The following is a 16606-nucleotide window of genomic DNA, read 5'->3' as shown; positions in this document are numbered from 1 at the left end:
TGTTTTTGCAGCACGGGGAATTGAACATAGTGCCTTGTAGATGGCAGACAAGCACTCTATGGAACGGTATGCACATCGTCATCATCATCATCATCATCATTATTATTGTGTTAAAGATAAGCCTTGGGCTATGGGTATGCTACAGTAGCAGAGCATTTGCTTAGCTTGAGCAAAGTCCTGGGTTTGATCCCCAGGAGTGCCAAAAAAAAAAACAAAAATAGAAAACAAGGACAAACCTTGGTAGTTATTGGTTAGAATTGAGGGAAGGGAAACAGGAGGGGGCCTGTGTAAACATTATAAAAATCCCTGAGTACTCCAGATGCAGGGACCAGCCTAGGCCCCGTGGCCCCTGTCTTGCCAGGGGCCTGACTGAAGATGGCAGTTACAAAGGCCACGGGCTTGGCCTAGTAGAATCCAACTAGTCACCGCTGAAGTGGTGAAAGACGTAGGGCCTCCAGCCAACCTGCTTGGACTTAAATCAACCCACCCACTTACTAATGACCTTTGTTAAGTCACTCAGCTTCCCCAGGCCTTGGTTTCCTTATCTGTAAAGTCAGAGTAATAACAGTACCTTCCTTGTAGGGAACTCATGACTGAATGAATTAGTGTGCATGAACATGTATACTAAAACATGTACCAAAAGTTTATCTGTAACAACAGAGCCCGAATTCAAAGGCCAAGCAAAACCAAATAGTCCCAACACTTCTCTCAGGGTCTCATTTACCTGTGTGTGAAACAAGGAGGTTGGACTAGTCACTCCTGGTCCCACCAGCTTTACTTCCTTGTGTTTTTGGAGCCTGACCTGGGTGTGCAACCCAGTCGGACGGTAGGGTGACCCTTGCAAACTTGTAAAAGCCAACTATTAAGTTTTCAGGGATTTACAAGATGGTACAAGCAAGCGTAACTTGACGAGGCTACAGCGGGAATGTTTGCGCTGTGGGAATGGGACAAATACTTTAACCAGGGCCTTTCCCCACCAGAGCCAGGCCACTACCCAATACCCACACCTAGACACATACAGTCTCCACCTTCAGCATCACTGACAACAGTTAAGGGAAAGGTCTCCAGGGACACGACAGACCCCCAACCAGTACACCTAGCCCCACAGGCTCAGGTATACACATGGTGACAGACAGAACAACAGTGGCCTGCTGTTTCCTTAGCCCTTCTCCCACATGGGGACACAGGGAGCAGTGGTTAAAATGCTCAGAGTCTCACAGAGATGGGATGGAGCTCCACTTGTATCACTCTTTGCCGTGTGACTTTAGCCATACCTTTTTTTTTTTTTTTGGTTTTTTGAGACAGGGTTTCTCTGTGTAGTTTTGGTGCCTGTCCTGGATCTCGCTCTGTAGACCAGGCTGGCCTGGAACTCACGGAGATCCACCTGCCTCTGCCTCCCGAGTGCTGGGATTAAGGGCATGCACTGCTGCCGCCACCCAGCTACACCTCTTTTAATGCTAGAGCTTGGGTTTTCATTTTTTTCTCTTTAAGACAGGGACAGTCCTGCCATGACACAAGAGTTCCACAGGTTCAATGAGATCACCATGAACTGTGTGCCAAACCAGCCTAAGGCACTTGGTACGGAGTAAATGTCAGCCAAGGCTGCTATTGTACCCTCAGGTATACTCACTGGCCCCAGGGACTTTGTGAGCCCATTGGCTATCTGGGTCTCACCATGGATGGCTAAGAACACAGAAGGAAGCAGGAAGCTTTGTTCTCCAGTTTTTATGAAAATTAATAACATTAATAGCTCACAGACATATACATACACACATCACTATGTACACAGTCATTAAGTTATTAATTAGTCTCTGTATAAAACGTTTCTACATTAGTGTCCTGAGCTAGCCCCAGTCAGTCCTTGGCATAAAATATTCACAGTAGCAGCCCTAGGGCTTGGCCCTGTGGGCAGGCAGTGAGGAGACGACGGAGCGGCCAGCCCTGCAGTGAGCACACATGTCCTGGGCTGCTCGCCCTCCATCCAGTCCTTGGTCCCTGTCTTGACACAGGAAGAAGAGCAGTTCAGTGCGAGGACAAAAAAGATCCTGTGCCTCATGCTACCTGGTGCCCCAGGTCCTTTGTGTGGCGGCTTCAGGTAACATGGCAGGTCCTAGAGAATGCTGGCGAGCTCTGTGGAGTCTGTATCAGAGCAGCCTGAGCTGCTGGCTTCATCTCTGCAACAGAAAAGACAGCTTAGAGGAAGCATCTTCACCCTCCTCCGCTGCCACCTGCCTTAGGAACCCTGGCCCTGGAGTTCAAGCCAGCTGTCAGTCTTGTCTACACCACAGGGCAGTTTGCTCACTCCTACGGTCGGCCCAGAAACTTCTGGTTGCTGTTCCTGCTGAACGAAGGAGGCCACCGCAAACCTCAGAGAGCCACTGGCTCTGGCTGGCTGACAAGGGGGCATGAGTCACTCCACCCTGCCCTATCATTTCTGGCCACGCCGGAGGACCTGTTTGCCAGGAGGGTGTCAGAGTACAGGTTACAGCTAGAACACAGGGCAGGGCTCAAAGCCTTATCCACAGTTCCTGGCCAAACTTCAATTTTCTTCATCTGCAGGATAGGAATCGTAAGAATCTTGCCATGGGAGTGGTGGCTGTCACCCCAGTACTTAGGAGGCAGAGCCAGGTGAGCCTTGGCTACACAACTAGTTTGATACCAGCCTGAGCTAAATGAGACCCTGCCTCAAAAAACAAAACACCTCAGCTGCCTAAGGATGGGTTTGTTAGAAGGCGGGGGTGGGGGGTGGGGAGTGTGTGTGGGGGTTGGGGGGGGAGTGTGGGAGGAGGGGGGGGGCGGGTTGTCCTGAAAGCATACTTCTGAACACAAGCTCCTTCAGGACAGGGAGTCTTGTTTGGTTTTAGAGACAGGGTCTCTCTACATAGCCCTGGTTATCTTGGAACGCACTATGTAGACCAGGCTGGCCTCAAACTAACAAAGATCCACCTGCCTCTGCCTCCTAGAGTTCTGGAATTACAGGCATGTGTCACCAAGCCTGGCCATTTTCTGTTTGTTTGTTTTTTGTTTTTGTTTTTCCTACCTCAATGCTGGCACTCAGAAAATGCTTGTTGCTTGTTGAGTAAATATATACAGAAGTAGTCAAAGTGTTACCTAGTGTGTAGCTAAGCATTTTCTGGATCTGTCCACCAGCGGCACAAGTTGAGAACTTAGACTGGCGTGCACACACACATACTCACACACACACACTCACACTCACATACACACTCACACATACACTCACATACACACACTCTCACACACAGACACACATTCACACACACACACACTCATACACACATACACACACTCTCACACAAGACACACACACATACACTCACACACACACATTCACACTCTCACACACATACACTCACACACACATTCACACACACATACACTCACACACACACATTCACACACACATACACTCTCACACACATACACTAACACACACTCACACACACATACACTCACACACACATACACACATACACTCACACACGTTCACACTCATACACACACTCTCACACACAGACGCACACACATACACTCACACACACATTCACACTCACACACACACTCACACACACATACACACACACACACACACACACACACACACACACACCCTCCCCCCCTGCTCTCACCGGAGAGCCTGCAGAGCTTTCTTATTCTGGCGCCGCTTCTCCTCATCGATGGGGTACAGCTTGAAGAGCAGCAAGCCCAGGAGGATGAGGATGATGGGAGCCATGGTCACCAGCATCTTCAGTGTAAACTTGACCTGTTCCGGCTGGGAGCACCCCTGTGTCTGGTACTCAGCAAAGCTGTGGGACCCAGTGGGCAAGGAGTGGTGAGGATGGAGTGCCTGGACCCTGCCCCTGTCCCCCGCCTTGCCCAAGACTCACAGGCCACTCACTCAAGACTGAGGGTGGAGACACCCAGGGAGACTCCAGAGGCAAACTTGGTGAAAAAGACATAGAAGGAAAAGAAGATGGGCTCAGTGCCAGGGGAGTGAGGGTGCTTCAGGTGGAAGTCGTCGATGACGTCGGGCAGCATAGACCTAGGCAGAGCGGGTGGTGGCAGCCGTGAGTGACCCCCCACCTAGCCACCAGCCTGTTCCTATGGTATCCGTGTCCATGGGAAGGAACTGCCTTCTGGGAGTTGCAGACCCACCTCATCCCAGACCCATAGAAAGGCAGGGGAGAAGCCACCAGAGCACACTCCCCAAGTGGAGGGGGTCGGCTCGGGGAACAAACTCAGTGAGCCTGTATCTACCTACCAGGGCAGCAAGAAAGCAGCTGCTACGCTGACACCAGCTGCTATGGCCACCACGTACGTGACGATTAGATTACTCTTCATGAGGGCCACCAAGATGAGAAAGGGAACTGCTGACTAGGACAGAGAAGGTGGAGGAAGGTGGGTCACCTGGGAGGCTCCCATCTGCAGCCCCCTCCCCACAGACCCAACGCAATCCCAACTCCACCCCTTGAGCCCCACTCACTGAGATCCCCACGTAGACAGCTGTCTTCTTGCCAAAGCGGGTTAGGAACCACTGCCAGATGGGGATGGTGAATGTGGCCGAGAGCTGTGAACGACAAAACGGTGGAGGAGGTGGGTTATTGCTGCAGAGAACCTCCCTGCCCTTTCCGGGGCCCGAAGATGCTCCCAGGTCAGCCACTGGCAGTGAGGAAGTTGATAGGCATGTCTGATGGCTTCCCGGGGGAGCGGAGAGCAAGCCATCCTCCCGGGCTTTTCATAACTCTGAATGCAAAGCTGCACAAAGTTGTTGGCCTCCTGCAGAGAACCTCCCTGCCCTTTCCAGGGCCCGAAGATGCTCCCAGGTCAGCCACTGGCAGTGAGGAAGTTGATAGGCATGTCTGATGGCTTCCCGGGGGAGCGGAGAGCAAGCCATCCTCCCGGGCTTTTCATAACTCTGAATGCAAAGCTGCACAAAGTTGTTGGCCTCCTTGTTTTTCCTGTATGGACACTGTAACCATCCAGCCTCAAATCCTCCTTTCATAACCCTCCCTAAGGGATTGCAGGTGAGGTCCAGGGAAACCTCCTTCATCCCTTCACGACTCGGGACCAGCCTGAAGGTACCCTCTGACTGTCCAAAGACCCATTCATCAGCTAACCATATGCCCTGTACTCACCATGATGGCCAGGAGGAGGTTCTGGAACTCGTTTCGGAAGCCCAAGGTATAGGTGCAGAACAAGGCGAAGTTGCCCTCCACCAGCTGGGAGATGGGGCAGAACAAGGAAACGAAAGGAGGAAGGTGACTTAGGGATTCCAGAGACCCCCCTACTTGCCCCACTCCCTCCTACCTGCCCCCGAGCTTCACCACAAGCCAAATCTTCTCCAACTCCACTCCTATCAGACCCGCTCTTAGAATGAGTATCTCAGGCCCCACCCACTCACCATGAAAGCCAGGGAGGTGAAAAGGAAGCCTGCGATGAGCTTGACATAGGGGCCATGACTCATGACCAGCCGGAGGCCCTGAAAGAAGGGCATCGACTCGGCCTGCTGGGCCTCGTAGGGTTCTAGGGACCAGAAAGGATCATGAGGAGGGAGCAGAGGTCCCCCCCAAGCCAGAGGACCAAGCAGGAGGGGTTCTGCCCCCCTGGCTGTGGGCTGACCCTCCCCAGTAGTGTCTCACCTCGCTGTTCTCGCACGCCTAGGACCAGAATGACAGCGCAGATGACGTAGATGGAGGCGATGATTCCTGCTGCCAGCAGGTATGCATTTTGCTATGACATACAGAGACAGGGTCAGTCTGATCTCAGCCCAGCAGCCCCACTCCACGATCTCAGGCCAGGCCTTTCTCCTGTGGGGGCCTCACTGTCTCCATCTGTGAACCAGGACGGTCATCCTGGACCTGCTGTTGCTTCCCAAGGCTGGGCTAAGTCCAAGTATACAAAATGTTACACGGCCAGACTGCGAAGTAGTGTGATCCCACAGCCCAAGTCTTCCCCCACCTCTGCAACCCACTGGGACCCTAGACAAGCTACTCAGCCTCCCAGCCTTCACTTTCCTTGTCTACAAAGTGGGTAGATGTACGTACTAATATTTACATTTACCAGACGCCCACTAATTAATAGACACCAGCTACTATTACTGCTTTTAGGATAACTGCAAAGCACCCCATTTGTTCTCCCCCCGATAAACCCCTGCCTTGCCAGGGGCCTCACCGTTTCTTTGAGGGAGGTGGTGCTCTGTGTACGATTGACAACTTCTGAGGCCACTACAGAGCCATTGTGGTCCTGGAGACAAGGTGCGTTGGCTTGGCCCACAATTTGTCCTTGGATTGCTGTGCCTATCACTGTACCCAGCACCTCCACAGTCATCCCTAGGCAGGGAGAGGGTCGTTTTTAGATGTGCCACGGGGCCTGTAGGCCCAGGGAAGAGAGTCATAAGGGAGCCACTCTTGGCTCCAGGTGAGTTGAGCGACGGGGCAGGAGGATGACATTTCAACCAACATTCATGGCTTTTCTCTGCGTAACCTTCAGACCAGTCCCTGTACCCCTCTGGGTCTCACTTGAGCAATAAAGGGATTGAGTTATTTTTTAACATGCTTTCATGGGCTGGGCATATAATTCAATGGTTAAGTGACTGCTTAGTAAACCTAAGGCTCTGGGGTCAATCCCCAGCATCAAAGAGAGACAGGGGACAGAGGGAGGGGGATTCACTACACACACACACACACACACACACACACACACACACACACACACACACACACACACTGTAGAGTAGAGCCAAGAGCTGGGCCCACAAAGTACAAGGTGTGGGAGGGGGGGCGGAGCAGAGAGGTCCAGGGCCCCCCTGGGGAGGGCCCAGCTCATAGGGGAGGGACTTACGATAGGCAGTGGCGGAGTCTCGCTCACTCTGCTCTGTGCTGATGAACATGGTGAGTGCTGAGTAGGGAACGTGGAAACACTGTTGTGGAAGAGAAGCTCTCGGCCAGTTAGATGGATGAAGAGACATGCAGAGGCCCCCAGGGATCGCCCTTGACCCTGCCCCTCACCAAGGTACCAAGGGCAGGAGCCCACACTCACCGTGACCAGTGTCTCAAAAAGGCAGTAGAAAAGCAGGTACCAGAGGAACCCATGGGACCTTTCCATCCCTAGTGGGAAGTCAGGCACGAACCAGATGAGGAAGTAGGCGATGATGGCCAGGGGAGTGGAGAAGATGATCCTGAGTAAGGGAAAGTTCTGAGCGGAGGCAGGAGGATTCTAAGAGCCCACATCTGTTTCGCAGGTGCCCATCAACAGAGAAGGAATTTTCTATTCTGAACCCTCCCAACCCAGAGCCTCAGGGGAAGAGACTGATGGCCGTGCCCAGAGGACCGAAGAGGGCAACTTCCTGGACCAAAATCTCAAGCAAGGAGCTTGAAGGGGTCAGAGAGCAAGGAGCATGGGGTCAGACTCCGAGTCTCATGCATGTCTTTCCTGGAGCAGGAGTGCCAGTGAAAGGGACATTCTAGCACCTGTCCTCTGCCCTCCCATGCTTCATTTGTACACACAGGGAAGCTAGAGCGGGTGGGAGAGGCCAGCGTCTGGTGAAGGAAGGGAGAGGGTCCGCGGGAGAGGACGGGACCCAGTCACAGAACTGTAAGGAGGATGGGGGACAAATGTCTGGCTCCCATGGGAGTCCAGCCTATCACGAGAGGCTATTCCTCAGGACGGATCAACTTCACAGCTTCAGCACAGGAAGCGGAACACAAAGGTTCTACAGAAGAAGGCCTCAGGCCAGCAAGACGGCTCAGTGGGTAAGAGCGTTTGCTGCCAGACCTAACAGCCTGATACTCTTCCCCGGAACACGCATGGCGCAAGGAGGGAACCGACTCCCACAAGTTGTCCTCTGGCCTCCACATGTACTGTGGCATGCCCCTGTGTCTGCAGACATGCCCACACACAAGCACAATAAATATTTTTAAAAAGAGGAAGGCCCTGAGTTACATACACTTCTGGGGTCCAATTCTGAGTCTGTCACTATAAAAACTTAGTCTAAAAAAACAAACAAACAAAAAATTTAGTCTTGAGCAAATTATTTAACTTCTCTGAAACTCATTTCCTCACATATAAAATGAAAATAAGAAATAGTACACTGCCTACATTCAACATTTACTCAACTATTTATGGAGCTCAGTGATGTGCTAGGAACTGTTCTGACTGTGGAAGATGTATCTGTGAAGAAAAAGACACCATTGCTCTCACAGAACTCACAGTCTAGTCGGTAAACAACATAGATTTCGTGCTATTCAGCCCTAAAAATGAAATTCTTGACACATATTACAACAGAGAACCCTGAGGAATGGCCAAGCGTCTAAAAGACAAGTATTGTACAGTTTAACTTGGGGGGGGGTGTCCACCAAATCCATAGTTTCATATGGAAGATACATCAGCTCCTAAGGGCACTTACTATGCCTGATGACCTGAGTTCAAATTCACAGAGCCCATACGGCAGAAAGAATCAACTCCTGAAAGTTGTCCCCTCACACACACACACACACACACACACACACACACACACACACACACCACCACCACCACCACCACCACCACCACCACCACCACCACCATACACTCTCCTTGAACAAAACAAAAAGTGGTTGACAGATTGACAGGTGGAGGGGGAAGTAGGGATTATCTTTTAATGAACTCAGAGTTTTGGTTTGGAAAGATGAAAAAGTATTGGGATGTGCCAGGCAGTAGTGGCGCACGCCTTTAATCCCAGCGCTTCAGAAGCAGAGACCGGCAGACCTCTGAGTTCAAAGCCAGCCTGGTCTACAAATCGAATTCCAGGACAGTCAGGGCTTTGCAGAAAAATAGCAACAATAAAAAATAATGGGACGGGAGGGCATGATGGTCACACAAGGATGCAAATATGCTTAACCCTACTTTATCGGACACCTTAAAGTTTACAGTGAGCCAGGTGACTTTAATCCCAGCACTGGGGAGGCAGAGGCAGGTGGATCTCTGTGAGTTTGAGGACAGCCTGGTCTACAGAGTGAGTTTCAGGACAGCCAGGGATACAGAGAGAGACCCTATCTGGAAAAAACAGCAACAACAAAAAAGGTTACAACGAGCTGGGCAGAGTGGTGCAGGACTAGAGTCCCCACATTCAAGAGACAGAGGCAAAAAGATGTGAGTTCAAAGTCAACCTGGGCTACTTCATGAGATCTGTTTTTTTGGGTTTTTTTTTTTGTTTTTGTTTTGTTTTTTTTTTTTAAATGAAAGACAAGGGCTAGAGGGATGGCTCAGCAATTAAGAGCATTTGTTCTTGCATAAGACCTAGGTTAAATTTTCAGTACCCACATGGCAGCTCATAACCATTCATAACTCCAGTTTCAAGAGATCCAAAGTCCTCTTCTGACCTCCTCAGGTACCAGGCACAGGTGTACTTGCAAGCAAAACACTCATACACTATATATATATATATATATATATATATATATATATATATATATATATATATATATATATATGTTTGATTTTGCATTTTCATTTTTTTTGAGACAAAGTCTCTCTATGTAATCATGCAGACCAGGCTGGCCTCATGTTCAGGGAATCCCCTGTCTCAAGAGGCAGAAGCAGGTGGATTTCTGTAGTCTGAGGGCAACCTGGTTTATATAACAAGTTGCAGGGCAGCCAGGGCTACATAGTGAGACCCTGTCTCAAAAACAAACCAAACCAAACAAGGGTTGAGCCGGAGGTGTTGGTACATGACTATCATCTGAACATTTAGGAGGTAGAGAACAGTGAGTTGGAGGCCAGCCTGGGCTACAGGAAACCTAGTCTTCAAAGAACACAACCAAACAAAGATCAAGGCTGTAGAACGCTTGCCTGGCATGGGCAAGGCCCTACTTTTGAGTTCTACCACAAATAAATCCATAAATAAGGGAAATGCTATATATATATTTTTTTTTCATAGTCTTTATACAGTTATAACATATTGAATGGTGGTAAATGCTATGGAGAAAAGGAAGCAGGCTAGAGGAGGCTAAAGCTGTAGACTAAAGCAGGCTAATAGCCAGGAGACCGCGGGCTCAGTTCACAGCTGGCTGCGAGGGCAGTGGCTGAGAAGGCATGGATCCGGTCAGAGAGTCTGCATTACAGACCTCTGAGGCAAGTGTGGGCCCAGGCAGGGGACAGTCTGTGCAAAGGTCCTTAGGCAGGAGTATGGAACAGCAGGACCCATGGGCTGGAGTGCAGTGAGCAAGAGAGATGGAATCGGGAGATAAGGAGGAGAAAGGGACACCTCACAGGCAAATAAATGTGAGGACTTCAACTCTGGGGGTTGAAGTCGGCTCGAGTCTTAAGTGAGTTGACAGAAAAAATGTTGAACAGGACTTGGGACGTTAAGTGTTTGCTGTGATCATATCAGGAAGGCTCAACAGGAGAAGAGGTCTTCGGGAACCACTACAGGCCAGGGCCACAAGTGGGCAATGCCTGGCAACCAACCTCAGGGGACAGCCTGCTGCACCTCGGTGTGACCCTGCTGACAGGGTCTCACAGATGGCCTTAGGAAGTCCTGGGAAAGAGAATGTCAGCACCTTTGTGGTCTGCAGGAGGGGCTTGCGGTGGGAACTGCCCTACCGTCTGGGAGGAGACCCGGCTAACACTAACCAACCCTGACAGACCCAGACTCTTGCTGGTCTCTGGGCGTGAGGAGATGCAGCCTGGGATGAACACAAGCGCCCCTCAGCCTATGAGCCATCCCATGTGTATTCTGTCACACGCCCAGGCCCTTGCCACCCAGAAAGCAGCCTAAGGGGTCCCCAGCAACTCTCCTGGAGTAGCTGCCACACTGACCAAGCAAAAGTCCTCAGGCCTCCCTCCTACAGGGAAGCCATGCTTGGCCCTCCTCCTCCTCCTCCTCCTCCTCCTCCTCCTCCTCCTCCTCCTCCTCCTCCTCCTCCTCCTCCTCCTCCTCCTCCTCCACGTTGTCTCCTCAGAGAACAGGGCTCCTTCTCAGCCTTCCTCAAACTCCCCATCCTCTTAGCCAGGCCGCTGAACAGCTCTGCTGGCCTAGGAACCCGATGTGACTGGGAGTAACCCTGTGAGGCAGCGCATCAGACAGCGGGCCTCCTATTGGCTGGGCCTCATGAGGCGATGTGGGAGCAGGGCCCCGCCCTCCACCAGCTGCCAGGAGGCCGGCACAGGGCCAAGTCTCCACAGGCTGGCGCTCACAGCTCCCTGAGCAGCTTGCCCAGGTAAAGGAGGCTCTCCTGCCCTCCCCTCCATCCCCTTGGCCATGAAGCCTGGATCAAAGGCTCCAAGCTGGGCTTTTGCCAGGGGCTGGCAGGATTGGGGTGGGTGGGGGGCCTCGTGGGAAAGGAAACCGTGGAGGTGCAGAGGCTGCTGGAAGAGCTTTGAAGGCCGGAGACCAGGTATGGGCGCCCCTGGGGCAGGAAGGCGCCCACTTAAGCTTGGATGGGCTGGAGATGAAAGGGGTACACTCCCCCCACCCCCTGAAGCAGGATGTCCTGGAGGGAACCAGAGCCCGGGCTTGGCCTGTCTTGTGCGGCTCCATCACTGTCTGATCTATGGCAACTGCCTCCCCCAACCTTGTTCCACAGGCTGAGGCTGAACAGACTCAAGGAACAATCCCATTCTCAGTATCGCCCCTACCCATGTCCTACCATCAACCACCTTGAAGGAACGTCAAATTGGGTATCAATACCTGCCAGGCATTATTCTGAGTGGTTTACATATTAAAATCCTCACCATACCTCCATTTTCCCCTAAGGTTCAGAGATGTTAAGTAACTTGCTCAACACAACACAGCTCTAAGTAGCGACGCTGCCAACTGTTCTGAAGACCAGCTTCTGCCACTACAGAAGTGACGAGTGGGAGAACTGAGGATTCCAGCTTCACCAAAGTGAGTGAGAGGACCTCCCTGAGCTGAGGGAGGGGAACCAACGTCACTTGGGCCAGCCCAGAAATGAACTGGCTAGGTGTCCCAGTGCCCATGTCCGGGGCAGCTAAGGCCTCAGCTTGGGGTTTCAACACCTTTGAGCTTTTGTGTCACCTCGTCCCCTCACGCCCCAGCCTGTGACAAGACGCAGAAGGACTGACGGACAAATAGACCGGAAGCCTCGCCTTGTGCACTGTGAAGGAGCGTCTCTACTTACCAGGGCATGAGGCGGCCCAGGCGGGTCCAGGAGGATTTGCTGATGCAGAAGCCCACCAGAGGGTCAGTGAAGGCATCCCAGGCTCGGCCCACAAAAAGTATAATGGAAGCAGGGAGCGGGTCCACCTGCCGTGGGGAAGAGGCCAAAGAAGACATTCACCTCAGCAGGGATTTCCTCACTGTCAGCCAGGCCGTGGAGACCTGTTCCCCCTGGATCTTAAACATTTTCACTCACTTTTTCTCTTTTCAAGACAGGGCTTCTCTGTGTAGCCCTGACTGTCCTGGAACTCGCTCTGTAGACCAGGCTGGCTTTGAACTCAGAGACCCACCTGCCTCTGCCTCCCAAGTGCTGGGATCAAAGGCATGGGCCACCACCGCCCAGTTTCCCTCACTTCCTTAATAGTGACAGTAGCAGAGCCAGGGGCTCAGCTCAGTGGCAGCATGATTGCTTGCCTAGAATGGATGAGGTGCTGGGTTCAATTCCCCCACACTGTGAAAAAACAATAATTACAACAGCAACTGGGCATGGTGACGCACGCCTTTAACCCCAGCATCCGGTAGACAGAGGCAGACGGATTTCTGTGAGTTCAGTGCCAGCCTGGTCTACAGAGTAAGTTCCAGGACAGTCAAGACTACATAGAGACACTCAGTCTCCAAAAGACAAAATAATAGTAATAATAATAATGATGACGACAACAGCATTTCTCTGATAACTATGTTATCAGAGTAGGACTGTGTTCGAAGCTTTTCTGGATCTTTCCTTCCCTCTGCTACACTTAAAAACATCTCACCAGACAGAATGAACACAGAATCATTTCCTTCCTTCTTTCTCACAGTTCTGAGTCCCTGACCACCTGATAACAGAGCTAGTGTCTGTTCCCTGGGCAACCACAGTGAGCCTCAGTTTGCTCATCTGTATAAGAGTTATGGGTTGTAGTGTGGTTTATGAGGTCAGGCTTTATCCTGGATATGGACAAAAGAATCTATAGATGCTTTCCTTCATCTTCTTTTTTTAAGAATCCATCTTATTATTTTAAGTTATGTGATTGGGGGGGGCATGGGGTTGTTTGAATGAATACAGGAGGCCAGAGGCATTGGATCCCCTAAAGCTGGAGTTCTAGCCAGTTGTGGTTTTGAGTGGCCTGGTACAGGTACTCACAACTCAGGTCCTCTGAAAAGAGCAGCAAGCCGTTAACCACTGAGCAATCTGTCCAGTGACCTCCCCCGACCATGACACTGTGAGTGAGTGTGTGTGTGTATGTGTGTGTGTGTGTGTGTGTGTGAGAGAGAGAGAGAGAGAGAGAGAGAGAGAGAGAGAGAGAGAGAGAGAAAGAGATCTCATTTGTACTCCTGACTGGCCTAGAACTTGGTAAGTAGACTAGACCAGGATCCTCCTCTTGGCTCTCCCTTCCCAGTGCTGGGATTACAGATGTGTATGTGTGTATGTGTGTGTGTGTGTGTGTGTGTGTGTGTGTGTGACTATGCCTGCCCTATAGATGCTTTTTAGAAAGTGGCCAGTCACCTTCAAACACTCTAGGTTCTAAATACATATTTTTTGGTTTCAACCTCATCCATAAAGCCTTGATTTTTTTTTTTTATACTTTGTTTTTGAGACAGGGTCCCAGACTGGTTTTGAAAACTCAATCCTCCTGTCTCAGCCTCCTAAGTGCTGGGCTAACAGGCATGTGTCGCCATGTCCAGTTGTTAAAACCCTGCTCCGGAAAGCTGGCCACCTTCCTGAACTGTACGCCCCTACCTACACTCACCCCACTCACTCTAACCCCATTTTATGCTCAACTGCAGGTTCCTCTTATTTATACCCGCTTGGGGCCCAGCCATGGGAACTGTTTGAGACCTTAGCTACTGAATGAGTCTTCTGTCCTTTCTGGGGCTCAGGGTTCCACACCTGCAAGTGGAAACTAATATGCCTCACTTGCCCGGCGATGCTACACAGAAAAGAGCCAGTGAGGGCACCCTGGAGCCATGGTTACTCAGTCTCCCACTCTCTCATCCAGACAGGGTGAATTCTTTGGATGCCAGGCTGCTGGCCAAGGCTTCTCAAATACACACAGTAGCCCTGCTTCACCCAAACTACCCCTCCCCATCAGAGACCCCAAGTACTGGGGCACTCTCACACATGCCCACACCTTCAGGTTTCCCTATCCCCCACCAAGTTGCCACTTCTCAGGTGAAGGTGAGATACATTTCTCCCAAGAGCCTGGCAACATCCACTAAAACCCTGAGCCAACCCAGCTGACTGTCTTCCAGCCAGGGACATGGTGTGCCAGTCTCTTCTAAGAACAGCGTCACCAACGGGTCCCATTCTCCCTCACAGCCGCTGCTTAGCCCTCCAGGCTCTATTGCTCCTGCCAGGCAAGGGAGAGTTGCCAGCCATGGTTCCTGGGGCAGAAAGACAGACTCCCTTCCTGGACACTTCCGAAAGCCTTGTTTCTCATCCACTGTGACCCTGAGTGGCAGCCAAGGAATGTGTTCTGGTCCTGTTTTACCACGGGGGAAGACCTGGTGAACCTACCAAGAAGAGCCTACCGCTTCCCACCTCTGGATACTGGAGGAGCCTGCCGGCGCTCAGGTCACTCACCTTAGCCACATCCAGCAGGTAGATCTGCAGGAAGAACCCCAGGGCACAGCCTGTCAGCTGGTATGGGGCCCCTCCAACTGCATAACAAAGCTTGTTGCAAATGGACAACTGCTGTGTCTTCTTCTTTGGCTCCTTCTGGGGAGAGAAGGGAAGACTGAAAACAAACCCAGGATTCTGGCCTCCAACCTAGTCTCCAGCCAACCGGACCAGAAGGAACAGCTCCTCCACCCTGCCCAGTTCCCACCTAGGGAAATCCCACTTCCCCTACCCCAGAGGAAGTTGCCCTTAAACTCAGACTTATCCCCTGCATCTCCCCTAGACTCTTGAGGAAACCTATCACCCTCCATCTTTAAAGATCATCTCCCAGGTCAGGTGTGGGGAGGTAGAGCCAGGCAGGTCTCTGAGTTTGAGGCCAGCTTGGTCTACAGAGCGATTTCCTAGACAGCCAGGACTACACAGAGAAACCCTGTCACAAACAAACAAACAAAAACATAAAAATCTTCTCCCAGGTCCTCAGCCTTTGCTCCTTTCCAAGTTACCCAGAGAGAGCATGTTATAGCAGTGGACTGGTACCCCGCCCCGCACTAGCTGCCACAACCTGAAAATCCTCTTGTTGCCTGAGCCCAGCCCAGACTCCCTCCCTGACGCCCCGCAAGAGCCAGGATCCACCTGCCTACTGGTTGAGGGCACCAAGGCTGCGGGAGGCCCCACCCCAGCCCGCTGCAGCCACAGCTGTTCCTTCCATCTGTCCCAAAGTTCCTGGGCCCCTGTAGGCAATCTTCAGCTCTAGGCAAACCCTTGAGCAGCCCTACCCTCCGGCTCCCTGACACAAACCCCATCCAGCGCCTAGGGGACCTTGGAGAGGGGTGAAAAGGGTTCCAGGTGCAGGGCTCGGCCTGCTCCGGGTGGAGCACTAGGGGAGGCTGAGGTTGCCCGGGGAAAGTAGAGATTACTCATACAGCATAATTGCTCACTCGCTCCTTCCAAGATCAGTTAATAAAATTAAAAGGAAAAGTTAAGCACCTCCCAAGCAGATCTATTGTCAGAGATCCCTTTCCTGGGGCCGCATGGTTTCATGGGCTGGTTAAATAGGTCCACAGAGCTTGGACCGGCCAGAGAAAGAGTGGAGACATACGGGACGCTGCGCATGTGAACCCTCATAGTCACACAAACGCTTTCGGTATGCGGCTCCTTTAAGAGCAGAGCCCTTGTTCTTATGAATGAACTTGAGTGGCCCTTCTCAGAGTTAAAGCGTGAGAGTGGAGGGGGCGAAAGAGGGGGATGAGAGGTGAAGAACCAAGGGGACTCTCAGATTTTGGGGGTCTCTCTAGATCTAAGGAGAGAACCTAGCGTGGCTCAGCACAGGAGAACCTAGAGCGCCGGGGAGAGCCCCACGCCATGCAGAGTTGCCGGCACCGCTCTTGGCGCAAACCCAGTGGAGGGTTGAGCAAAGAGGCTACAGACTTTCTCCATCACTCTCCGGTCCCGGAGCACCACTTGGACTTCCTTCTTTTTCCAAGCCTCACCGCACCCTGTTACCCACCACAGTGTCCCAAGACCAGGCCTACCCCAGAAGCCCCTGTGCCCGCCTCTCGGGACCTCACCTTCACCTGGACCGGCCGTTCACTAGCTTGGAGGATGCCGGTGGGGAGCAGCCCCGCCGCGGAACCGCTCTCGGCGCCCTCTCCTTTGGCCATGACCCGCGGGCCACGCCGTCTGGAACCGGGACTCGGGGATGCTCCTGTGTTCCGCGGGCCCGCACTCGCCTGGGTCTCCCCGTCCTAGGAGCAGCCGCAGCTACCAGCACGTTCGCCAGCACTGAGCAAACCAGGATCGCCGGCAAGGAAAACTCCTCTCGCATGCCCCCTCCG

At 52.1% G+C, this 16606-nt stretch overlaps 1 protein-coding gene across 2 annotated transcripts; it reads right to left on the bottom strand.

Moving 5' to 3' along the window:
• Window positions 1-1709: 1709 nt before the first annotated feature.
• On the bottom strand, window positions 1710-16581 carry Mfsd2a (MFSD2 lysolipid transporter A, lysophospholipid). Of its 2 annotated transcripts, none has more exons than XM_052717001.1 (14): window positions 16340-16581; window positions 14736-14867; window positions 12138-12262; window positions 7057-7195; window positions 6859-6937; window positions 6190-6347; window positions 5658-5748; window positions 5420-5541; window positions 5154-5237; window positions 4502-4585; window positions 4280-4392; window positions 3917-4060; window positions 3648-3824; window positions 1710-2174 (listed from the first exon to the last, which is right to left on the bottom strand). In XM_052717001.1, exons 1-14 carry the CDS (start codon window positions 16430-16432, stop codon window positions 2111-2113), a joined length of 1605 nt encoding a protein of 534 aa, XP_052572961.1. In that variant the 5' UTR covers window positions 16433-16581; the 3' UTR covers window positions 1710-2110. The 2 variants fall into 2 exon arrangements, with proteins under 2 accessions (XP_052572961.1, XP_052572960.1); XM_052717000.1 differs by having other exon boundaries at window positions 14736-14870; window positions 16340-16580.
• Window positions 16582-16606: the final 25 nt, after the last annotated feature.

Source organism: Peromyscus californicus, unplaced genomic scaffold (assembly GCF_007827085.1).
Source record: "Peromyscus californicus insignis strain IS unplaced genomic scaffold, ASM782708v3 Scaffold_5__1_contigs__length_169319896, whole genome shotgun sequence".
In the NCBI taxonomy this organism is placed as follows: Eukaryota; Metazoa; Chordata; class Mammalia; order Rodentia; family Cricetidae; genus Peromyscus; species Peromyscus californicus.
The sequence above is the reverse complement of the archived record's forward strand: the minus strand, read 5'-3'. Positions and strand labels throughout refer to the sequence as shown.